Genomic DNA, 26,279 nt, shown 5'->3' with positions numbered 1-26,279 from the left:
ATGCTATAAAAAGGAAGGGGGAAAATTAGGCAAACAGAAACGTTCCATTTTGTAACAGAACAGGGCACAGAGAGATGGGCTCTCTTCGACAGGGTTTGCTTTCGCTAGGCACCTAGTGGATATCTGAACCCAGCGAGTGTCTTTTCCTGCCAACCCCTTTCTTTCCTAAAGTACAGCCTCACTTTGGGGCCTTTATGCACATGAAATACACATGAAAAGGATCTAGCCAACATCAGGCCTGTATTAGGTCCCCAATAAACATTAACTCCACTGAAGAGATTAGAGGAGACTCTCTGCACCTGGGCCGTCCTAGTTTCCTTGCTCAAAACACAGGGCAGGGAGTGCTGCCAAGATTTTCGCCAGAAAGAAGAGACAAATGCCAGGTGGGTTTGAGAAGAATCAATAAACTGAGTAAATCCCACTAAACCCCCAAGTCCACTCTTTTGGGAAAGCTGCCCCCAAGACTGTCCCAGGAACACTAGGACCTTCCTTTTATGCACCCTGAGTTGATACTGAAGGAAGCAAGAGAGCAGCAAGTTTCAAAGTGTACTTTCCTCATCTTTAATTCCCTCTCTCTCTTTAAAAAAAATTTTTTTATAGAGACAGAGGTCTCACTATGTTGCCCAGGCAGGTCTTGAACTCCTGGCCTCAGGGAATCCTCCTGACTCAGCCTCCCAAGGTGCTGGGATTACAGGCGTGAACTACTGCGTTGGGCCTTACTTCTCAATATGGGACAGAGAGGGTAGGGAAAGAGGTCTGGAATAAGTGGGAGGGGGAAGGAGCCTTCCAAGTATCCTCCCTAAGAGAGGAGCACAAAGAAATCTCTACCTCCCCAACTCCCCTCCCAGGCTGAAATCCCTCTGTGGGGAAACTCCAGCCTCAGGTAACCTTTTGAAGGGAGATGTTCTGGGAGAATGTCAGGCAGAAGGAACACAGCATCCTAACACTTCCCTTTTATGGCCCTGGGGATAAGACCCGGTAGAATAGGGCCGGATTTCTCAATTTCTTGCCAGAGAGGGGAGGATTGCATTTCAAAAGGACCTAAAACAATTAGACCACAGATCACACCTCCATCTAAGCAATAGGGTGGCCCAAGAATCCTTGGCCAGCAGTGGGAGAGGGGAAGGGACAGGAATCCAGAAGACTTGGCCCTCTCCCTCTCATGTTTTCTTTCGTCTGACCCCTTCCCCCACGTTCACACATCCCTTTCAAATGAAAAAGCTGGGACTGGATGGGGTTGGGTTAGTGACAGCTATCACCACTTTGGCCGACATTTCTATCTCTCTTTCAAAGGTTCAAGTGGAAGAGGCAAAAATCCAACAGACATTCAGGACTGCAATTTCTGGTTCTCCACCCAAGGCTCTTTTTTTGCGCTGAGACACAAAGGCAGTGGCAGTGGGCGGCTCTCCTAATCCACTCTAAGTCAACTCAGATGTCCTGCCCCCTCTCAGTGAGTCCCAAGCAGCCTGCTCCAAGTGAGGCTGGAAGGCAGAGGGCTAGAGGAACATCAAGCGTGTGGTTTCTGCAGCCTCCCAGAGCCTGCTTCCTCGTGTGCCTCTCTGTTGGTGCACACTGCTGCCAAGCCTAGAGAGAGCCCAATTAGGCTGCATTTGGGCTCTCCCAGTGCCAGTCCTGAGAGAGCTTAATTGCTCCCAAACGCGATGAGTGCAGTTCCGTAGCCGAGCCCTCTTGTAATGGCCTCTTACCTATCTGCATAACTCTCCCAAAGACAGACGCGTTGTCCACTGTGCTGCAGTTCCACCGCCGCTGCCGGAACTGGTGCTGGCATTCCTTGATGCCAGTCTTGGCTCCCTCCCCTATGTAGGCCATGTGCTCCTGGTACAATTGGCACAGCTTCCTCTGGCCAGGGGAGAGCCCGGGAAGCTGACTGCACACGGGCTGGGCACCGATGATAAACATCTCGGGTCTCTGCACAGGGTTCAAAGCTAATGACCTATGACAGCAATCCAGAAAGGGGAAAAAAAGGCCCAGGAGTGAGTATACGCCTGTGTGCAGCATTAAGTCATTCATTCAACACATTTATTGAATGCTCTCCTGTGTACAAGGCCCTGGAAAGAAAAATTAGTAAATCAGAGTGCTGGCCTTCAAAGGACAAACTGAAGGAATCTGAGGCATGAACACAAACGACATGTGAGATGCCAAATGCCCCAGATCGAGCTTCTGGATCTGCTGTGATCAGACAGGAAAATAGCTCTTATGGCTGAAGAGAAGCCTTTATAAGGAAATGGCCAGAATTTGAACTGGATCTTAAGAATGGGGGTCAGGCAGATAAGAAGACGAGGGGTGGGGAGCAGCTCTTCATTTTAAGTAGAGGGCAGAAAGAGCCAAACCTCAACAGGAGAGCACAGGCCTCAATCAATGAGTAGGAGTGACTAGTTCAGTGCAGCCCAAGTACATGATAAGCCATGGAAAGCAGTCAATTCCTTTGCGTGGTACTCCTCTTGTGCCTTTAAAATCCAATCAATTTACATACATCACGATCTAGTCTACTTGTTTTCACTGCCATGTCTCACTTTGAGCCTCCCCTCATCCACTCTCCACCAGTTCAGAGGCTCTTCCTTTTGCTCATCATCTACCAGCCATATAGAGTGTTAGATGAGAAGGCTGCAGATTTGCCATCTGAGTAAAAATGCTAGTGGCAGAGACCATGCAAAATAGGTGGTGATCACCTGCCATTTCCATGTCAACTTGGCAATGACAATAGCCTTTAAAACACAAGAAGAAAGCCACCCATGGTGCTGTGAACCCCTCATCTGGCCTTCAGACTTATAAAAGAGGAATTCTATCCCCTACCAGCAAAACACACAAAACAAAGGAACCAAAAACTACCAAGTATTGATATTCTTGTTGACCCAAGAGCAATTTCTAACAATTCATGGGCATGAGGGAAAGTCCAAGGAAAAGGAATGTGGACAGGATTAGAGAAAAAAATCAAATAAACGGATCCTTTATCCTCAGGGAACCCTTACAAAGATAAGGGTTGGGAGAGACACAGAGCGTTCTTAGTTTTCCTGGGATAAAAGAGGCCCTTAGTACTCCCAGGAATCAAGGTACCATCGTGACACACGGTGCCCTTCCTCCTCATCTCAGTCGCTGAAGGAGGCCTTCGGCTGTGCAGGCAGGACTTCAGCCCCTCTCACTCACCACCAGGAGTTGGCATCTGTCAGAAGCTGAGCCCAGCTGGACAGCAGAGCAGCCGTGAACAGCAGCAGCAGGCTAGGCATGGTCGGCCTCAGCCCCCCCCAGTGCCCTGGGACTGACAGCTTCCAGAGTAGGGCTCCCTGGAGAAAACAGAAATGGAAAGTCAGTGTGGAAACTCAGCGGATAAGGGCAGACCAGGAACCGGAGTGAGGTGGAGAAAATTGCACTGATGCTTACATGCTGCGTGCTCCCCACAAAGAAGTTCGGCCTCTTTCCAGCCTTCACCTCCCACTGCTCATCTTCCCACCCTAGCTAGGACTTCTGTCTCTTACCCCAAACTGTGGGAACCCTGCGCAGGCCTAATTTCCAAAGAAATAATGAGCTGAGAAACCACAAAAAGAAATGAAAACAAGTAATTTCAAGAGCGGAGCTTGCTGCTTTCCTCCGTTCCGCATCCGGGAGGCCACTTAGGCTGTTGCAAAGCACACCTGTCCTTGCTGCAGAACATCCAAAGAAATGAGGACCATCCTATCCGTTCCCCCACGTCCCTACCTCTCATTCCAGCCCAGAGACTTATTTCTCTGACCCTCAGGCTCTCCTTTGTGGGATTAAAACATTTTGGTGAATTGGATTTACCTGCACCCAAGGAGGAGTTTCCCCTCTCCATCTGTGTCCTTCTCACCCTCAGCAGGGTTTCTGAGTCCCAACCCTTGTGTACAGATCAAGGACTTTTCACTTTCTCAAGGCACCTTCTCTGAGAAATGTAAAAGCCACACCGCGAACCGCTCGCCCAGAAAGCTTTGGTGGCTGAGGTGGTGCCTCCCTAGGCGGCCCCTGCCCCTCCTGGCGCCGTGGTCCTCGAGGGCGGCACTGAGCACCTTGCCCAGCAGCTGCGCCGGGGACTCTGCCAACGCCAGGCGGCAGCTCTGGCATCAAATGCCTGAGCTGAGGACGCATCTTCCAGATGCCACAGCCCTTCCCTGCTAGCTCCCGAGCCTCCCACCTCTTGGCTTCCTGCCTGCTGTAACTCACGCCTGTTCCTCTATCCATCCCCGAGAACCCCTGTCCCCAGACCCTGAGACCCACAGCAGATCCGTGCTGCTGGACCCTAGAGCGAGCCTGCGCCTAGAGACACACGCCCCCTGCGGCTCCCCCTGCGGCTCCCCCTGCGGCTCCCCCGCGGTCCTCTGGGGCCTCCGTCTGGGCGTGACCCGCGCCTCCAGCGGCCTCCCCGGGGCCCGAGGCCCCGGACCTGACAAGCGCAGCCCCGCGCGCCCCGGCTCACTGCGCCACTCCTGCGCGTCCACGTCCCCAGGCTCTCCGGGAGGGGGCGGCAGGTGCTTCGGGTCATCAGCCCAGGAAGTATTTTTGTCCTGGGGCCGCCAGGAGAGGAAGGTGGCCCGAGCAGGATCCAGGAGAGCTGGGACACAGCCTTTCCCCAAACCCCTTTTGATTTTCCTTCTCCAAGTCTCAGCTGGGGCGCGGGCACCAACAGGCAGGTGTGTGGGGCCGGCAGGGGGCAGATCAAAGAAGAAACTTGCTCCTTCCCCTTTGTCATGCAGAGCCAGCTCGGAAATGAGCCGCCCTCCAGCCCCGGACTAACAGCTTCCACACCCGACTCTCCGCAGACCTCCCCTCCTCTGAGGGATGCCCCTCCCCCTCTCCTCTCCCCCCATAAATCCTCCTCGTCCCCCAGGGCAGAAGGTCTGTGAATGCACCGACTGGAACCACCAGAGATGGAGCAGAGATAGGGCTGGCACCAGGAGCTAATGGTTTTATGGAGGGGAGGGGACCAGGTCCCGAGTAGGGAGGACGAGAGAAAAGCTTCAAAGCCTTTCCTTGTCCAAATATCCTTAACTCCACCTACCAGTCCTTCCCGGGATTGCAGAGCTGGGGCTGCCCATGCCCTCCTGCTTCTCCAGCCTCCTCCCCGCGGCCCCGAATCCTCCTGCCCAGCCCATGCCCGGCCCACCACCCTGCCGCCTGCAACACCTACTCTCCCTGGGGACTTTGATCCTCGCACATTTCCACCACCAGATAGCGGAGTTCTTCCTCCCCTCCTGTGACACTTGTCCCTCACAACAGTGCCTCTCACCTCTGTCACCCTTCCATCAGGCTCCCGTGAAATCTCTCTGGTCCTGCAGTTCCTAGGTTCAAACTAGGCTACATTGGGGGCCACCGTTTCTGAGCCAAAGACAGGCCTGGTGCCCGCTAATGGTCACCGTGGCTTTGACTACCCCCAGGACAGGCTGACATGGAAACTAGGGCCAGACTTCCCAGGAGCTGCTAATCCCGCCCTCAGTGCCTTATAAACATATATGGAGACAAGAATCACTCCCGCAGCTGTTTCTACTCCATCCTCCGCCCCCCCTCCCCCCGGCCCCGGCACCGGGCTTTCCACCAGGCTCTCAGCCCATTAAAAATGTTTTTTTAAAAAATTGCCCCCCAAAATGGCTCTAACATGTGCAGTGGCTTCTTTCTCTGACTTCCAGATGTGTGGTACCTGAAATTGAACTCCCCCATACACACATATGCACGCGCGCGCACACACACACACACACACAACACACACACCAACCCCCTCAGGACGCTCTCTGTCCTGGCAGACAGATGCGAGCCAATTCTTGAGTGGCCATAGTGAGGCCAGGCAGCTGTTTGCCCTCTCTTACATTCTTGTGCTGGGGTGGGCTGGGGTGGGAGTTGAAAGGACCCCTTAGGAAGGTAAATGCTGGCGACAGGTTTCATCAGCAATGGCAGAATGGAAACTTCTTGCCTCAACCCGACTGCGGAGGCAGGAAGCTGTATGGGGACTGATGGTTTTGTGTTAATGAGCGGGTCATATTGGGACCACTGTTTGTGGGTCACTAGTGAGATTTATAGCAGGATTCAACCAGGGGAGGCTCTCCTTGTGTAGGAAGAAAGATCTGGTAAATGCCCAGCAGGCAGGGAAAGACCTTTGCAATAACTACAGATTTCCCCAGAGTCTAAAAAGATTCCCCTTCCTAAGAGGCAAGTGTCAATTCAAACACACCAAACACAGTAGTTAAGAATGTGGGGCTCTTCGGGAAGCTGAGGCGGGCAGACCACCTGAGGTCAGGAGTTCGAGACCAGCCTGGCCAACATGGTGAAAGCTCATCTGTAATTAAAAAGTATAAAAATTAGCCAGATGTGGTGGCACATGCCTGCAGTCCCAGCTACTTGGGAGGCTGAGGCAGGAGAATTGCTTGAACCTGGGAGGTGGAGGTTGCAGTCAGCCAAGATCGCACTACTGCACTCCAGCCTGGGTGACACAGCAAGACTCCATCTCAAAAAAAATAAATAAATAAAAAGTGGGAATCAGGGTCTCTATTCTTTAGTAGTGACTAGGAGGCTGTGGGGAGGGAAAGATGCAAAATTCCCAATCAGGATCCTTCCAGAAGCCAGAATGAGCTGGTCAGACATCTGCTCTATTCCTCTTCTTCATTCATCCATTCAGCCATCCAATACATTCATTAATCAAATAAATTACACACTGGGTGCCTAATATGTGCCAGTTACTGCTCTAAGTGCCAGAGACATGGCAGTGAACAAATACATAATATGTTAGGTCCAGTGAATACTATGAGGAAAATAAAGAGGGGACCAGAACCAAGAATGGGAAGGGGTGGTAGTATACTTGATGTAGGGTTCTTGGGAAGACTACTCTCTGAAATATCTGTGCCCCCAAAACCACTGTGTAGGCAGGACGGTGGGAGGGGATGTAACGATGCTACACCTCCAAGACCCCCTCTAGGGCACATGCAAGGTCCCTGCTGAGATGGCACTGTCCCACTTCACCATCACAACCAAGAGGTGCGTGTTGGAAGACAGGAACTCCAAGATCTCCTCCTTTTTCTGCTGGGACTCAGTCACAGTCACTCATTTTCATTCCCTTAAGGGGCCACGTCCATCCAGCCCAGAGTTAAGAGACCAAAAAGAGAGACCGGGACAGGTAAAGCTGAGACCCCAAGCAGCTCTGTGCTTTCCACCATACTTCAGAGCAGTGCCTGAAACAAAATCTCTGCCCCACAGGACGCGGGGTTGATTTCAGGTCATTAGCCATTCACACAAACCCACTGATGTCTAGAACTGACTTCCCCAGCACCCAGGGACTCAAGCATCTCTCCTGCAGGAAATGGAGCCACCTCCCACATCTGCCCCTCTCCTCAGAAAGGCACCCTCACACCTAGAAACCTATCCAGAAATAGCCACGAGCTTAGGTGGGGGCCTCTTCAAGGTTGCTGAGCAGGCTCCTTTGTCACTGAGGTCACACCTTCCAAGACGCCTTCCCTGACCATCCCTCCCAGAGAAGGCCCCTACCGCCATTATTCTACTTCTAGCTTCTTGCATGTTTTAGCTGCAGCATTTAATGTGACATAGAATAGTGTGGCATGCTCATCTGTTGTGGTTTTGTTTCTTTCCCTCATATGCTCTGGAAATGGTCTTATTTACCATTTTCTCCCCAGTGGATAGGATAGTACACAAGGGTATGTGGGAGGTGCTAGAAAAATATTTGTTGACTGAAAGAAAAGAAAAGCACTCTTACTTGGTCAGCCAGTGGGGAGCTATAGAATGTGTAATTTAAAAATACATTTGGCGGCCGGGCGCGGTGGCTCACGCCTGTAATCCCAGCACTGTGGCAGGCCGAGGCAGGCGGATCACGAGGTCAGGCGATCGAGACCATCCTGGCTAACATGGTGAAACCCTGTCTCTACTGAAAATACAAAAAAATTAGCCCAGTGTGGTGGCGGGCGCCTGTAGTCCCAGCTACTCGGGAGGCTGAGGCAGGAGAATGGCGTGAACCTGGGAGGCGGAGCTTGCAGTGAGCCGAGATCGCACCACTGCAGTCCAGCCTGTGTGACAGAGCGAGACTCCGTCTGAAAAAAAAAAATACACTTGGCCTGGAGTAGTGGCTCACACCTGTAATCCCAGCACTTTGGGAGGCCGAGGCAGGCGGATTACCCGAGGTCAGGAGTTCGAGACCAGCCTGATCAAAATGGAGAAACCCTGTCGCTACTAAAAATACAAAATTAGCCAGGCATGGTGGCACATACCTGTAATCCCAGCTACTTGGGAGGCTGAGGCAGGAGAATTGCTTGAACTCGGGAGGTGGAGGCTGCAGTGAGCTGAGACTGCACCATTGCACTCCAGCCTGGGCAACAAGAGTGAAACTCTGTCTCAAAAATAAAAATAAAAATAAAAATACACTTGTGGCCAGGTGCAGTAGCTCACACCTATAATCCCAGCACTTTGAGAGGCTGAGGTAGCAGGCTTGCTTGAGCCCAGGAGTTGAAGACCAGCCTAGGCAACACAGTGAGACCCTGTCTCCACAAAAAATTTAAAGTTAGCCGAGCTTGGTGGTGCCTGGGAGGCTGAGGCCAGAGGATCGCTTGAGCCCAGGAGTTCAAGGCTGTAGTGATTGTGCTATTGCACTTCAGCGTGGGTGACAGATTGAGACCCTGTCTCAAAAAAAAAAAAAAAGAAAAGAAAAAACAGGCCGGGTGTGGTGGCTCACGCCTGTAATCCCAGCACTTTGGGAGGCCGAGGCAGGTGGATCACTTGAGGTCAGGAGTTTGAGACCAGCCTGGCCAACATGACAACACCTGTCTCTACTAAAAATACAAAAATTAGCTGGGCGTGGTGATGCGTGCCTGTAATCCCAGCTACTTGGGAGGCTGAGGCAGGAGAATCGCTTGAACCTGGGAAGTGGAGCTTGCAGTGAGCCGAGATCGCACCACTGCACTCCAGCCTGTGTGACAAAGTGAAACTCCATCTCAAAAAAAAGAGAAAAAACAAAAGAATAAAAGTACATTTGCAATTTTGTTAACATTCCTGGCATAACAGGGTAAACCATCTTAGCAGTCTTTGGAAAGGAAATGCTTCCCTTTGTGAACTCCTGGCTGCATTGCTGTTGAAGGGGGGGCCTCAGACTGGATGATTTCCATGGGACAGGGGAGGGGCAGGTGGAGGAGCAGCAGGCGTTGCTAGCTGGAGTCCTGCGGCTTCTCTCCCTTTGGCCACTCATTTCTCTTACTGGAGAGAAAGAATGTTTTTGGACCTCAGAACAATAGACAAATGCCTCCTAAAATGTACATCAGGTTCACTCATTTCCTTCCCAATTTCCAGGTGAGTACTCACCCTTCTGGCATCTGAACACCAGAGTAGTTCTTCGCGGTCTCACTCACAAGTGCGGATAGATACAATACCAGGTTTCCCTAAAATACTAATTTTACATCATAATATTCCCCTATTTGAAAACGTATAGTGGTTCCCAGTTCTTTACTTCCAATTTGGCCTCATCTTACCTCTCATTGTTTTCCTGAATTTCCCAACATAAGGTCTCCCTTTTCAATCTCCTTCTACTCCTAGAACCAACCCCACTTTTCCCCCAAGACCTCATTCTGATCCTCTTCCCAAGGAAGCATTCTCCTCTGCTCTGCGGCAATCCAGATCTTAAACTACTTTCACGTCCATGCTCAAGATTCATTCCTTCCATAAAACTGTGCTTGATTAACCCCACCCCATGAGAATCTCATTCCCTGAGACCTCTTCGGCCTTTATGAATCCATGTATCTGGTCTGCACCTCCCTACCCCACTTATGCTGCCTTGGGCTGTTTTTCAGGTGAAGTATATACTTCTTACTTCTCTAGTAGATCAAATGCTTCCTAAAGGTTCAAACTTACCTTTTCTACTTTCTCTGCGAGCCCGTTGGTGCCCAGTATGGTTTTACTCAGCAGTAACAAATGTCTTTTGATTGATAACCAGTGACAATAGCTAGTATGAATCAACGTTTATTGAGCACCTCCTAGTGCACTGAACTAAGTGTTTCACATCTATTTTTCTCATTTAATCTTTACCAAAATTTGTGGCATATGCCATTATTATTCTCACTTTGAAAATAGGGAAACTAAAATTAAGTAATTGTTCACACAGCAATTGAATGGTTGACCCTGGCTTGGAATCCAGATCTTTCTACTCTTCCCCAAATACAGGTCCTCCCTGTCACTAGAGCATAACACCTTCTCTGCTTTCTCTCTTTTTTTTTTTTTTTTGAGACAGAGTCTCACTCTGTTGCCCAGGCAAGTGACATGATCTCAGCTCACTGCAACCTCCGCCTCCCGGGTTCAAGTGATTCTTGTGCCTCAGCCTCCCGAGTAGCTGGGATTACAGGCGCCTGCCACCACGACCAGCTAATTTTTGCAGTTTTAATAGAGATGGGTTTCACCATGTTGGCCAGGCTGGTCTTGAACTCCTGACCTCAGGTGATCCACCTGCCTCGGCCTCCCAAAGTGCTGGGATTACAGGCGTGAGCCACCACACCCGGCCTGCTTTCTTTTCTTCGTTGCACCATTGCTCTGTTACTAAGTCTGCGAATAGTGTGGAAGTCAGAAAACAACATTCTGATATACAGGAGATAACACAAAAAGCAAGGTTTACAAAACATGCAAAGTTACTAGTATTAATACACACACTTAGATACACACACAGCCTTGTGGGCGGAAAGAGCTGGACTTCTCCCCTAGCCAAAATGATATGTGGGTTGAGAACAGGCCAGGCTGCTTAAAACTGAAGGAATTAAAATATAATAGTTTTAAAGAGTTGGTACTTAGTTTTACCTTGGGATGGAAAAGACAAACCAGGTCAAGAGCTAAGGGTCTGGAAGGGTGGATCCTGGTTTGTTGTGAGGGGCTCATGGGAGACACTGGCAGAGGTGAGGTACAGAGTGAATGTAAAGAAACATAAGGTTTGGAGAGAACGTGGAGGGACATTTTAGATTAGCCTTAACAGTGAAACTCACCAAGAAACTATGTCCTCAGCAAGAGAAGACTCTTACTTCGATAGCACAAAATTGTCTTGCCTTTCAGTAGATACAGCGATCAAGGAGCTCTGTTCAAAGCTTAGATTTGACCATGTGACTTCTTTGCTTAAAACCCTTCAAAGGTTTCCTATCTCCTAGATGAATCATAACTCCTCACCCCATTACACGACGCCTTCCAGAATCTGGCCCCACCAACCTTTCTATCCTCTTTAGGATTTCATGTTGTGCTTTAGAACCCCAAACTCCTTATACCTCCTTATCCAAACCCATCGTGTTTCTCCCCGCTGTGCCTTGCTGACTTCTGGGAATGGTTTCTCCTCTCTCTGTGCACAGCAGGCTCCTTTGTCATTGAGGCCACACCTTCCAAGAGGCCTTCTCTGACCATCCCCCCCAAAGAAGGCCCCCAGCAGCATCATTCTATTTCAAGCTTCTCACATGTTTTAGCCGCAGCATTTAATGTGACATGGAATAGTGTGGCATGCTCATCTGTTGTGCTTTTGTTTCTGTCCCTCATATGCTCTGGAAACGGTCTTATTTACCATTTTCTCCCCAGTGGATAGGATAGTACACAAGGGTATGTGGGAGATGCTAGAAAAATATTTGTTGACTGAAAGAAAAGAAAAGCCCTCTTCTGGCTCTCAGGGAAAGAGGAAGCAGGTCACGAAGGCCAGCCTCCCTCATGAAGACAAGGAGAGCCCCTTCGGCTTCCATACAATTTGGTCCACTCACTGTGAGGAACCTGCTTGACTGTGCCTCCCCTTATCTGAGAATCTACTGCTAATTGAAATTTTGGAGATTCCTGGTCCCAGACATAATTCTCTGTCTTTTCCTCAAAGATATAAGTAACATTCAGCTTCTAAGAGTAAAGTCTGGCACTGCTTAATAAGATAATGTAAAAATGTGTAAGACCTTGGGGAGTGCCTCAAGGTGCATTGGTCTAGCTGGGGAAAACAGAAAACCTGCCCAGAAAAGTATACTATAAGAAGTGTCATCTACTAAAAATACAAAAAATTAGCCGGGCGTGGTGGCGGGCGCCTGTGGTCCCAGCTACTCGGGAGGCTGAGGCAGGAGAATGGCGTGAATCCGGGAAGCGGAGCTTGCAGTGAGCCGAGATCGCGCCACTGCACTCCAGCCTGGGCGACAGAGTGAGACTCCGTCTCAAAAAAAAAAAAAGTGTCAGAAGAGCCTAAGGGAGCAGCTGTAGTCAGGATGTGGGATTTGACTAGGGCCTTGAAGAATGTGAGGGCTTTTAACAGGAGGAAAAGAGCAGAAAGGATTTCACATGAAGATGTGGTTTGGTCAAAGAGAAAATTTCAAGGTGCTTTTGGAAGAAGAGGAGAGATAGTGCAGTGAAGGAGGACTTGAACAATTTCCAATGTTTTCGGAATCGCTTGTTTGTGAAATTTATGTAGTCCCTCCAAAATCTAATATGGGGCCAGGCATGGTGGCTCACACCTGTAATCCCAGCATTTTGGGAGGCCGGGGTGGGAGGATCACTTGAGGCCAGGAGTTTGAGACCAGCCTGGCCCACATCATAGTGAGGCCTCATCTCTACCAAAAAAAAAAAGCTGGACATGGTGGCACATGTCTGTAATCCTAGCTACTCAGGAGGCTGAAGTGGGAGGATCACAGGAGGTCAAGGCTGCAGTGAGCTATGATTGTACCACTGCACTCCAGCCTGGATGACAGAGGTCTCTAAAAATAATAAATGTTAAATTAACATTTTTAAAAACCTGATTTGGTATTCCCATTGATAATTCAGTATCAATTACCCAGGAAAACTCCCATCATGACATGCTTCCAGTTTCTGGGGGCAACACTGCAGGAATGGGGTCAAAGACATAGGGGACCAGTCACCCTGGATACTGTCCTTTTGATCATAAAATGTGGGTTGAGTGAATCTTCTTAGAGCCAAATATAGAAGTTAAAATGCTGATTGATTACACACCTTCATTTCAATCATGCATGTTCTCTGTCTTCCAATTCTCTTCCTGGATCCAGGCCTGAAATCTTGGTATCCTTTGTGACTCCTCCCTCTTCTTTGCCTTCCAAGTCAAATCAATTGCCAAGGTCTCTTGATTGTATCTCTATAGTGTTTTTTGAATATATTCCCTACTCAACATTCCTATTGTCATACTATGAGCTACTACAAGAGCCTGCTAATTGACCTCTTTTTCTCTAACAAATTGCAATATCTTATGTCCCATTCTTATCTCTTGAAAGAAATAAATGAATTTCCCCACGGCAGTTCTCTAACTTTCAAAGTAACAGGGCTGGGCAGGGTGGCTCACACCTGTAATCCCAGCACTTTGGGAGGTCAAGGCGGGCGGATCATCTGAGGTCGGGAGTTCGAGACCAGCCTGACCAACATGGAGAAACCCCGTCTCTACTAAAAATACAAAATTAGCCTGGCGTGGTGGTGCATGCCTGTAATCCCAGCTACTCAGGAAGGCTGAGGCAGGAGAATCACTTGAACCTGGGAGGCGGAGGTTGCAGTGAGCTGAGATCACGCCACTGCACTCCAGCCTGGGCAATAAGAGCAAAACTCAATCTCAAAAAAAAAAAAAAAAAAAAAAAAAGTAACAGCCAGCAACCAGTTTTCTCAAAGTGTGGTCCACTGTATCTGCATCATTTGGAAACTTGTTAGAAATACAAAATCTTTTTTTTTTTTTTTTTTAGATGGAGTCTTGCTCTGTCGCCCAGGCTGAAGTGCAGTGGCCCACTGGAGCGCAGTGGCCGGATCTCGGCTCACTGCAACCTCCGCCTCCCGGGTTCAAGTGATTCTCCTGCCTCAGCCTCCCAAGTAGCTGGGACTACAGGTGCAGGCCGCCACACCAGTTAATTTTTTGTATTTTAGTAAAGACAGGGTTTCACCATGTTGCCCAGGCTGGTCTCGAACTCCTGAGCTCAGACAATCCACCCGCTTTGGCCTCCCAAAGTGCTAGGATTACAGGCGTGAGCCATCGCACTCGGCAGAAATACAAATTCTTAAGCCCCAGCAAGACCTACTAAATCTGAAGCTCTGTGGATGGGGCCTAGCAATCTGTCTTAACAAGCTCTGCAAGTGATTCCGATGCCTATGAACATTTGAGAACCACTGTAATTTAAGCCATCCATGGAAATAAGTAATGAATTAATACACTAAGGCCTTCAAGTAACACATATGTATTTTATCTTATTAGTTATGTATTTAAATATTTTTGAGACAGAGTTTCACTCTTGGCCCCCAGGCTGGAGTACAGTGGTGTGATCTTGGCTCACTGAAACCTCCGCCTCCCGGGTTCAAGTGGTTCTCCTGCCTCAGCCTCCCAAATAGCTGGGATTACAGGCACCTGCCACCACACCCGGCTAATTTTGTATTTTTAGTAGAGACAGGGTTTCACCACGTTGGCCAGGCTGGTCTCAAACTCCTGACCTCATGTGATCCACCCACCTCAGCCTCCCAAAGTGCTGGGATTACAGGTGTGAGCACCACCACGCCTGGCCTGAACTGTATACTTTAAATGGGTGAACTGTATGGTATGTAAATTATATCTCAGGAAAGCTGTTACATTTTTAAAAAGTGTTTCTGATGATGCAGTTAATTCCACCCCACTAGAGATGTCTGTACATCAGGAAATTTGTCAAGAATAGCAACACTCTTGACCGGCCAGGCCCGGTGGCTCACACCTGTAATCCCAGCACTTTGGGAGGCTGAGGCAGGCAGATCACGAGGTCAAGAGATCAAGACTATCCTGGCCAACATGGTGAAACCCGTCTCTACTAATAATAGAAAAATTAGCCAGGCGTGGTGGCGCATGCCTGTAGTCCCAGCTACTTGGGAGGCTGAGGCAGGAGAATCGCTTGAACCCGGGAGGTGGAGGTTGCAGTGAGCCAAGGTTGTGCCACTGCACTCCAGCCTGGCGACAGAGCGAGACTCCGTCTAAAAAAAAAAAAATTAGCTGGGTGTGGTGGCATGCGCCTGCAGTCCCAGCTACTTGGGAGCCTGAGGCAGGAGAATACTTGAACCCAGGAGGTGGAGGTTGCAGTAAGCCGAGATCGCGCCACTGCACTCCAGCCTGTGTGACAAACTGAGACTCCATGTCAAAAAAAAGCAACAAGAAAAGAATAGCAGCACTCTTAATAGCCTCAAACCAGAAGCAACAATATCCATCAACAATAGAATGGACAAAACAATTAACTGTGATATACTACAACAAAGAATTATTATGCAGGAAGGAAAACAAACTACAGTTACATGCCATCACGTGCATGGATCTTCTGAACATAATATTGAGAAGAAGCAAGTCACAAGAAAGTATATGAATTATGGTTCCATTCGTAGCAAAACTATCTTGTTTGGGGACCCACACATTGGTGGTTAAGCCATAAAGAAAAGCAAGCAAGGAAATGATGACATCAGGGAGTGGTTTCCAAGGAAGGGGGCTGTGATGAGGAAGGGGCTCAAGGAAGTTCCTGGGATACCAGCAATGTTCTATTTTCCAACCTGGTGATGGATATGCGGCAGTTCACACTACAGCAGTTTATTAAGTTGTGCATATATTATGCTGTATGCAATTTTCTGCATTATATTAGACAACAAAAATATTTAAAAATAAAGAAGTCTTATTAATACCTAATGGCTTGAAGGTCTTTATATATTATATTTTCTCGGCGGAAAGTACTATTATGGTCTCATGGGGCACGTGACCTTTTTTATTTTTATTTTTTGACTTAAAAACAAGATCGTCATACCCAAAAAGAAACATATGTTGGGAAATTTAGGTACAGAGACAACCACGTGGGATCACTATTTGAGGGCAGGTGGGGCTGGTGGGAGGGAGTTCTGTGCAAACCACATAGGTATTGCACATGCAGTGCCAGGCCTGGATCAACTGCACATGAATGGCAGCCACTACGCCAGGAGCCGACTCAGCATTTCGCTTCCTCTCTTGCTCAGTCCAGGAAATGAGGCTATGGCAAAATCACCCTCTGTCTCACTTTTTTTTTTGGTCAGTTATTACTATTTAGTTCTGTAGCTATCTGTTTCTCTTGCATGAATTTTTTTCTAGATACCATTCTTCCCCAAAAAACATTTTTAAAAAGTAGTAACCAAAGATGAATCCAATAATGTACCAATGACTTTATCTGCAAATCCACCACCTCTTACGAGAATCCCCGGATGCTCATCTTTCTTCTCAGCTCAATTAACACAGCCTCTCCCTGCTAGCCTTAATTATTTCTCCCGAGGGTCTCTGTCTCTAGGTCTCTCTCTAGTTCCTCCTTCCAAGCTCTGCTCAATGAATCCTCCTAGCCCTGAGGCATAGTATTCCTTTGTGTGATCTGCTTGTGTGTGTGCATAATCTACAGTTGCTAGAAATGAAAATAAAAAATTGGGTGGGGAGAGGGTTGTACCAGCTCCACCATAATTGCAGCAGTCCTTTAGGGAGCCTCATCTCCCAAATATTGTGTGTCTTTTCTCATTGTTTCTCTGGCTTGCAGGAGAAGAAATGTCTTTGGGGTGGGGAGGGGCTGGGGGCTTGGTAGGAGTGATGAGATTTAAATTCTGGCCCTTAAGAAAAATGCTAAACTACCCTTCCCCAGAAATGTGTGTGCCATTCCCAATGATAATGTACACAATTTGAGAAGTATATAGCAAAACAGACCCAATCACAGTGCAGGGTGGCAGGGGCGCAGAAACAAATCCTGAGGCCTTCACACTAAAATCTAGTGCTTGATGTTCCAGAGAATAGAGCTTCCCAGCTTCCAGCTCCTGGTGCCTAGAGCAGTGTGAAAGTAACCAACTCACGCACTGTGAGAATAAATTCCACAAAGTAGGCAGAGCAGATCCCCAAGACTCTGGGTCCCTGTACAATTCCCAGAAATGGCAGATCTCAGATGACTCATCTTACTTGGAAAAGCACAATTTTCTCCCCAGGTATCAAGCAAAAGTCCACTGGAAGTCTTATTCTGTGCAGATGATAAGAAAGAGGAAGTTCCCTTCTCCTGAATACTAATAAATTAAAATAGTTTTAAAATATGCTCTAGAAAAGAAGGCAGAAGTGTATACGTCACAGGTCAGTGTGGTTTAGGAATTGTTTCAAGAGAACAAGGCTGTGGACTTTCTTTTCAAGGGCTGGAGGATTGAGGGGTGTTTAGATGCTCTTGTCTTGCAAGTAATCTATTTTCACCAGATCTAGAGTTTTAGCGTATTGCACTATAGGGGAAAAACATTTATTTGTGCAATTGCTACTGTTTTCTGCAAATTCCTGTCTACTTAGAGTGAATGAAGTAAATAAATGGACTTCCGGATCACCACCAAGGGCAGGTGGATAACCTCTCTCTATGCCATATGCTAATAAAAATGTGTCTTGTGCTACCAAGTAGATGTACTACTGTGTTTGCGAAATGGAGCATATTTTTAAAGGACCTGGGGAAATCATGCAACTTTTAAAACCAGGGTCACCAATTGGCAGACAGTCAGCTGTCTTTTCTTTTCTTTTTTGGAGACATCGTCTCACTGTCACCCAGGCTGGAGTACAGTGGCATGATCACAGCTCACTGCAGCCTCGAACTCCTGGGCTCAAGTGATCCTCCCACCTCAGCCTCCTGAGTAGCTGGGACTACAGGTGTTAGCCACTGTGTCTGGTTAAGTTTTTAAATTCTTTTGTGGAGATGGGGTCTCCCTATATTGTCCAGGCTAGTCTTGAACTCCTGGCCTCAAGCAATCCTCCCTCCTAGGCTTCCCAAAGTGCTGGGATTACAGGCATGAGCCACTGTGCCCAGCCCAAGTGTCTTTGACTAACACAATGTTTAAAAATCTTTGGAATATGAATGTCTTGGTGGGTGGCACACAGGCTCTCTAACTTTCCCAAATCCCCACTGCTCTCTGTTGTATTTCTCCTGGCTACTTCACTCATTCATTTTGGAATGTTTGGAGCATTCACAAGTCATGTTCCAAAAGACTTTCAAATTTGCCATGCAGTTCTTTTTTCTTTTTCTTTTCTTTTCTTTTCTTTTCTTTTCTTTTTTTTTTTTTTTGAGACAGGGTCTCACTCTGTTGCTCAGGCTGGACTGCAGTGGTGTGATCATGACTCACTGCAGCTCTGACCTCTCTGGGGTCAGGTGATCCTCCTACCTCAGCATCCTGAGTAGCTGAGACTACAGGCACATGCCACAATGCCCAGCTAATTTTTGCATTTTTTTGTAGAGTTTCACCATGTTGCCCAGACTGGTCTTGAACTCCTGGGCTCAAGCAATCCACCTGCCTCAGCCTCCCAAACTGCTAGGATTATAGGCATGAGCCAGCCCATCATGCTGTTCTTTAAAGGGACCTCAATATACATATTATATATATTTTTTATACATTACATATATGATAATCATTGTACCAAATGCATAATCACCATTTATAAATCTGGATTTTCACAGGTGGCATTTTCTGAAAGTAGTTATATTGACTCTTTTTCTAAACAATTCTGTAATTCCACCCCAGAAACTAAGTTTAGATAAGAAGTTATGGCCTCACCTGATTCCAGTCTTCTCGCTCTCTTGAAATCTTACTGAAGCTGTCAACCTTCTGCTTCAAAAATTAGCAATTTCCATTTGGAAGAATAGGATAATTGTTTCATTTTTGTAAACAGGCAGGAGATGAATGTTGCAATGAACGGAACAACGGAAGTACAGCACCCCTGGGTCCACAGCACCTTCAACGACGAGCCCCAGAGCCTGTCTTCATCAGTCAGGTACCCAGGGGCAAGCGGCAACACAGGGGCCGTGGCTAGAGGGACTCTAAAGGCACAGCGTAGCTGAGAGGCTGCAAGCGAATTCTCCTCGTCACTCACTGCTCACGCAGAAATGACACCTGGGTTTTTATCTGGGGGGAAACCAGTAGCTCTAAGTAATGTGGGTCCCTCTAATGCTGTCCCCAGCTGTCACCCCTGTGTCTCAAACTGCTCCTTCGATTGTGCGGGGAAGACCTTCCAAATCCTCTGAGAGAAAAGGAACCAAGCAGCTTTCTAAAGAAAACCACAGGCAAAACAACTTCACGCCCACTCAGGCACAGCACCAGTTCCTTCCTCACGGATGAGAACATTCAAAGCCAAGGTGGTCAGCTCTCCTGTCTCCCCCTCCAATGCTAAGCAGCTCACATTCCCTTTGCCAAAACTAGAGTCCCTGCTAGCAAACCTCAGACCAGGTTTGTGGGTCTCATAGGCCCTGGTTTTGAGAATTAAATAACTTCTGTGGCTGACTCAGGCAAAAGCATGATCACCAAATTCAGGCCTGGGCAGGTTACAGAGGCTTTTGGTTCACCACCAAAATTCTTTAGTTTCTTTTATGGCTCTGCCAGGCTTCTTTTCACAGAACTCCTGACCCTCCTGCTAAATTGCTCCCTCGGCTGCCTGTTTTCTTGGTGAAGGCTGCAATGATGGGGGTCAAGCTTGCTGTCTATGCTGCCCCAAAACGGGGCTCTGCAGAAAATGATGGTAACACAAGGACAGCGTCTGGGAAGCACCTAGCATTCAGCCGGCACTCAATAAATGTTAACTGTTCATCATTTAACAAATGCTTATTGTAGGTTTACTCAATACACAGTACTGTATAGGATATTCTAATAAATTAATAAAATGCTACTCTCCTAGGAACTCAATATCACTGCCCAAGATGGTAGCCACCGGCCACATGTGGCTATTTAAATTAAAAATGAATTTAAATTAAATGTTCAGTTCCTCCATTGCAGAAGCCTCGTTTCAAGGGCTCAGTAGCCACAAGTGGCTAGCGGCTGTTGTTTTGGACAGCACGGATTATAGAACGTTTCCATGATCACAGAGAGTTTATGGATTCTCTCATAGTGCTGGTCTAGAGTGGAAGCCAGGCAAGGAAACAAATCATCACTTGTACAAAACCGAAAGTTCCATTTGAAATCTATTGTTTCAACATGGTGCAGTAGGAGCTTTAACAGAGTTACTTGCAAAGTACCATGGCACTCAACGTAAGGGTAGCAAACTCTAACCTACCGCCCAGGAGCAAGACCCCACCTACCAGCCATGGAGACAACCATTTTCTATTCCAATGACAACCCATACTTCCCATCATTACAGATAATCTTTAGGAAAAGCAGCCATTTTGCAATGACCTTGAGAGCAATTTCCCATGATCAGAACCAAATTGTTTGCTATTTTAAATTTGCTACTCAGAGTAAACGAAAAAGTTCAGACCCAGTGAAAATGCCAAAAAGTAATTTAAATGGAGTTCTTTCTGTGACTCTTAATTCAAATCAACTAATATTATTGAGCATCTATTAGGTCTTACTCAAAGTCGAGTAACAGGAACTCTTAGTTGAATAACAGGAATCTTGTAGAGGTGAGGCAAATGTATGTGATTATAATATTTAGCAGGGCAATACGTTATAATGGAGGTATCAATTACTATCCAAACACCTGAGAAAGACTATGTCGTTCCAACGGTGGGGATGCTTTCTGGGGGTGATGGTATTTGAACCTGTCCCTAAGAGGACAGGCAGGATTCTCACAGCTGGAGATAGGAGAATGAGACCCACCCACGGAGCAAAGGCACAGAGGCCTGAGAAACACATGACACGTAGTTTCAAGTCCAAAATTCAACTTTGGAAAACAGAAAAGGGAAGGGGGAGAGAAAGAGAGACAGAGAGAGAGAGAACCAAAGCCAAAATCTAAAGACAAACAAAAGTCATTAATTCTTCGTGAAGCAGAACCTTCCTATTGGGGCCCCCTTATAAGGAGTGTGGGCATCTCCTGTCATCTGCAGGAGACATCCGAGGCATCTGAACAGGGGAAAGGCATCATCAGATGTGGATTTAGAAAAGCTCTGGTAATCGTTTGCTCCAATAATGATGGATGGAGTGTGGAGGGTAAGCATCTGGAAGGTGGGAGCCCAGCTGGGAGGTCTGATTCAGTAGAAACACTACAAGGGGCAGAAGGAGAGCACTGTCAGCCTGAGTGGAAAAGAGACGAGGAGGTGTGGTCTGTGCCTTATGCAGCCAAGGGATGACAAATGTCAGCAGCTGGAACAAACCACCAGCACAGGCCTCGGGCCACTGGCCTCTGGTCACTGCCGAATGGAGATGAAGAGTCCTGACTATAGTCTATCCGCATGTGGCTTTGGGGAGGGCCCATTGTTTCTGTGGTCACCTCCCAAGCTGCATGAGATGACTGGAGCAGGTGTGATCTCCATGGGATCCGGCTATCTTGTAAGCACAGGCCATGGATCAGAAAGAGTCACCACTCCTGAAAATACAAACAAATTGAGATACATATCCCACCTTATTTTCAGGAATTTAAGAATTCCTAAATATTAGGATAAATTTAGGAATTCCTAAAATTCCTGAAGATTATCTGTAATATGTAAGAGATACATAACCCTCTTATTAAAATTAAGACAAAATGACCGTTAATAGTAGAAATAATTATTAGTTATTTCCACCCTCCTAGGCATGTGTGTATTTGTCCAATAAGTTACTTCACTCTCATATGACGTCCTCCTCCTTTGGGCCCTCAAAGCCCACTGCAGCAGAGATTACTTGATGGTCACTAAAATTGCATGCCGCTGGACTACATTACCCAGCATCCACTGCACCAAGAGGTGGTCATATGACTGGGTGCTATCTAAAAGTATGCTAGAAGAAGTGATGTCTGCAACTCCCAGGCCTGGCCTCTAAAAATCTCCAACCAGGAGACCTCCAAGCTCATTTTTCTTCTTTCAGCTTGATGCAGACAAGCATGGTGGCCTTCAAAACCAGGCCAAAGGTAGAGTGATAAATCAGAAGAAGCCCAAGCCCCAAAATTACCAGAGGGAGACCTGCCTGATAATAATGAACATCTATTTTGGCTTTTACATGGGCTAGAAATAAATTTCTATGATTCCAGAGCCAATTTACATTTGGGAGATTTGTTTGTTACAGGAACTGCAAGACCTTAACTAATACAACCTCTTACAACACTTATTCTGTTTTGTATTAGACTTACCTATGTACTTTTTATCCCTCTTTTAGACTGTACATACCTTATTTTTATTTGTAGTTGCTCAAGGGGTTTTTAAGATTATCAAAGGGACATCAATTGTGCAAGGATTATTATCCCCATTAAACAGATCTAGGCTGGATGTGGTGGCTCACGCCTGCAATCCCAGCAGTTTGGGAGGCTGAGGTGGGAGGATCACTTGAGCCCAGGAGTTCCAGACCAGCCTGGGGAACATAGTGAGACCCCTATCTCTACAAAAATAAAAACATTAGCTAGGCATGGTGGTGCACACTTGCAGTCCCAGCTACTCAGGAGGCTGAGGTGGGAGGATCGCTTGGCCCAGGAGTTGGAGGTTGCAGTGAGCCACGATCATGCAGCTGCACTCCAGCCTGGGTGGCAAAGTAAGACTGTATCTCAAAAAACTTTTTTTCTAAAGATGTAGAGGTATCCAGCCACTCGTTCATTTAAGGACAAAGAATAAATGAGGGAACAGTGCCTGATTTGAGGTCTTGGACATCTTGTCTATCTGGAAAGACAGGGAAGCACAACATCCTTGAGGTATTGAAAACAAAAAGTTTAATCCTATATGAAGCTATTTGCTGAGAGCAAGATCTAAATAAGAACTCATCATGTTTTACTAACGCAATTCCAGCCTCCGTACAACTGTGTGACCCTAGACAAGTCACACAACATTTCTAGGTCCCAGCTTTCTCAGTTAGAAAATGATGAGGCATCCATCCTGGAGAACACGGTGAAACCCCACCTCTACTAAAAATACAAAAAAAGTTAGCCGGGTGTGGTGGTGGGCGCCTGTAGTCCCAGCTACTCGGGAGGCTGAGGCAGGAGAAAGGCGTGAACCCAGGAGGTGGAGCTTGCAGTGAGCTGAGATCGCGCCACTGCACTCCAGCCTGGGAGAAAGAGTGAGACTCTGTCTCAAAAAAAAAAAAAAAGAAAATGACAGGGCAGAGCCACATAAGCCCTAACGTGTTTTCCAGTCCTAACTTCTCTAGCATCTATTGACCAGTCAACCAATAGCTTGAATTGCACCATTAAGTTTGTTGGGCCATTCATTACTCTTTCAAAATAAGTTATTTTTAGAATTCCCAACCTTTCATGAAAGTAAAGTCTAATAAAACACTAAACTGGGTTTTAGTTTTAAATGACAAAAGCTAATTAAGATGTTTGGATATTATCATTTTAAAAAATTCTTTCTCACAATAGGGAAAAAATGCTATCAAATTTTAAACTGCCTTTCTTTGATTATTCGTGAGGGCATACATTTTTTAGGTGTTAACTAATCACTTGTATTTCCTCTTTCATCGTTTTTTTAGTTTTAAAAGCAGAACACTCACAGTAGGATAACAGGAGGAGGTATTACTGCCTGCATGTTTTAGCCAGCGGCCAACTAAAGAGGACTAAAGTATTTTGCCCAGAATTGTCACCAGCTCAACCTACTTGGAATTGCAGGATTCTCAGCATTGGTTCAGCTCTGTGCCTCTCAGAGTATGCCTGCCTTTCATTATGTGTGAAATTCAATGGAATAAAAGTGGCTGCAAGCATAGCATTGTGGGGTTCCATATTTATTATCTTTCGGTGACAGCCGCATCCAATTTTCTCAGTTAAGAAGTCAAAGGGGTTACAAATTCCACGCAGGACCTGGAAATCCAGCTGAGCTGTTTGAGTTTTCTTCTACTTCTCCATGAATAAACATTCTACAGAAGAGCCCTAAACAAACAATGCTGCTAATGATGTGTGAGGCAGATGGGTCCTCAAACTCAACTGGCCAGGGGGACGCTGGCTTTGCCTGGCTAACTCCAGTGCAAAAAATTGTTTTTGCCAAAGAAACCTTGTAACTAGATATGTGCTTAAATCACATAGAACGGAAGTGTTGAATCAGAAGGCATTTTTTTTCCCCTGCTGCTTTTCCGAACCTAACCATGCTTTGTGGCCACAGCACTGTCCTGAAATCACCCTCTGTTTCTAGGTGATATAGTGCTTGTGCAATGATTCAAATGATGGAAGAAAAAAAAAAATAACTCCCTCCTCACATCTGGGTTCTATCAGCAAAATAAAACCACACTGTTGGTTTCAAAAGCATTTAGAAATTTAGCTTAAAAAATAGGCTAAAAAACTGACAGAAAGAGAAATTCTAATGAGTACCCTCTGCAAAAAATGCCCAGTGGCCAGTGTCCTAAAGTTCAAGTCCAGGAAACATGAGTAAGGGTCTCCAGCAGATCTCAACTGCTGGAGCAGGAATAAGAGAGGTGTGTTCTCTGTCTCCTGCAAAAGAGCCTCATCCTTGTGGACGTTACTGTCTGGGAAGGCTGGATCTGAGGCTCTGATATACCACAAATAAATGCATGCTACTGGCACACGGCATCCGCGGTTTCCTTGTCTCCCGGGCTGCATAAGAAAAACCTCGCTTCTTTTACTCATATGTAAGCACATTCACTGTTCCATAGAAAGCCTATGCTCTGGGTGGCACCCACAGATGAAAGCGAGAACAGGAGCCGGGCGCGGTGGCTCACGCCTGTAATCCCAGCACTCTGGGAGGCCGAGGCGGGCGGATCACGAGGTCAGGAGATCGAGACCATCCTGGCTAACACAATGAAACCCCGTCTCTACTAAAAATACAAAAAATTAGCTGGGCGTGGTGGTGGGCGCCTGTAGTCCCAGCTACTCGGGAGGCTGAGGCAGGAGAATGGCGTGAACCCAGGAGGCGGAGCTTGCAGTGAGCCGAGATCGTGCCACTGCACACTCCAGCCTGGGTGACAGAGCGAGACTCTGTCTCAAAAAAAAAAAAAGTGAGAACAGGAATGTAAAAATGCATCCCAGTGACCATCTCCAACTCAAAATGACTGAACCCCTAGGAAAACCTCAGTGGTAGAATGTACTCATGTTTGTGTGAAAAGAAACCACATACCCAACACTAAAAGCCAATATCAATAACCAAAAAGTCAATGGAAAACAGCGCAGTATAACATAGCCAGTATAATATGACCTGATTTGGTTCAGTAGGGAACAGCATGGGAAGGTATGTGGCAAATGATAAAACTATTGCATTTTTCCAACATTAAGAAAACATCATCAAATACAGAGGCAAAACCAGAATGCCTTGTGCTCTTCACCCCAGCTCCTACACAGCCCCAGACTTCTCCCCATCTGTACATTAGAAACAATCTCCCCTTCCCCCTTCTTTCCCACACTCACTGCCCACCCCAACACATATTTATTTTTAATTATTTTCAAAAAAAAGTAAGAGACTAGGTCTCACTGTATTGCCCAAGCTGGTTTTGAACTCCCGGGCTCAAGTGATCCTCTCACCTTGGCCTCCCATAGTTTTGAGATTACAGGCATAAGCCACTGCACCCCGGCCCCCAACACATACTAACCAGAGAAAAATAATCAAAATTAGAGTCAACATTTATGGAGGGCTAACTGCATACTTTGTACTAGGGGCTGAGGGATGGGATGAACAGAGGCCTGGCAAGGTGAAGGGTAATGAAGAGAAACAAAATCCTTGCCCTAGTTCAGCAGTGAGAGCAGCCAGGCCGGAAAACGCCAGGGAAACAGTGGTAATCACAGGCAAGAGAAGATTGGCGGGTTCAGGGGTACGGCCATGCTCCCATCTGTGTAAAACCCTGGGCAGCAGCCACTGTAGAATCTGTCCCTGTTTGGTTACCCTGTTTGAACAAACAGAACTTGAGATAATTTGTGTGCACAGGAGTAAACTTTTCTTGACCCATTAAACCCCTTCTGACTTAAAAAATAAATAAATAAAAGCTTTTAAAAATTGAAACAAAACACACAGAGTAAAACGCACAAGTCTTAAATATACAGCTGATGAGTTTCCACATATGCACAGACCCATGAAACTAAGACCCAGACCAAGAACCACCTAACCATGGGCAAACCAAATTGATATGCTGCAGGTAAATGCAGGAGTAGAATCTAGTTGGATCTCTAATCTACCTTTTAAAAGTTGTTTTAGCTGGGCACTGTGGCCCATGCCGGAAATCCCAGCATTTTGGGAGGATGAGGCAGGAGGATCACTTGAGACCAGGAGTTAGAGACCACCCTGGGCAATATAGGGAGACCCTGTCTCTACAGAAAATTTTAAAATTAGCTGGGTGTGGTGGCACATGCCTGTAGTCCCAGCTGGTTGGTAGGCTGGGGCAGGAGAATTGCTTGAGACCAGGAGTTCAAGCCTGCAGTGAGCCATGATTACACCACTGCACTCCAGCCTGAGCAACAGAGTGAGACCCTGTCAAAAAAAAAAAAAAAAAAAAAAAAAAAAAAAAAA

General features: G+C 46.9%; 1 protein-coding gene across 9 annotated transcripts in view; it reads right to left on the bottom strand.

The window, feature by feature from the left end:
- Positions 1-26,279, bottom strand: part of WNT5B (Wnt family member 5B) — a 121,076-nt gene that overhangs the window by 12,376 nt on the left and 82,421 nt on the right. For 3 of the 9 annotated variants that reach the window (XM_054526526.2, XM_024256300.3, XM_054526527.2), the window contains exons 2-3: positions 3,166-3,302; positions 1,707-1,954 (exon numbers count right to left, since the gene is read on the bottom strand). In XM_054526526.2, the coding sequence (XP_054382501.1) occupies positions 1,707-1,954; positions 3,166-3,245 (328 nt within the window). In that variant the 5' untranslated portion in view covers positions 3,246-3,302. 9 annotated transcript variants of the gene reach the window in all.

Source organism: Pongo abelii, chromosome 10, assembly GCF_028885655.2.
Source record: "Pongo abelii isolate AG06213 chromosome 10, NHGRI_mPonAbe1-v2.0_pri, whole genome shotgun sequence".
NCBI lineage: Eukaryota > Metazoa > Chordata > Mammalia > Primates > Hominidae > Pongo > Pongo abelii.
Note: the sequence above shows the minus strand (reverse complement) of the source record. Positions and strands in the feature narration are given on the sequence as shown.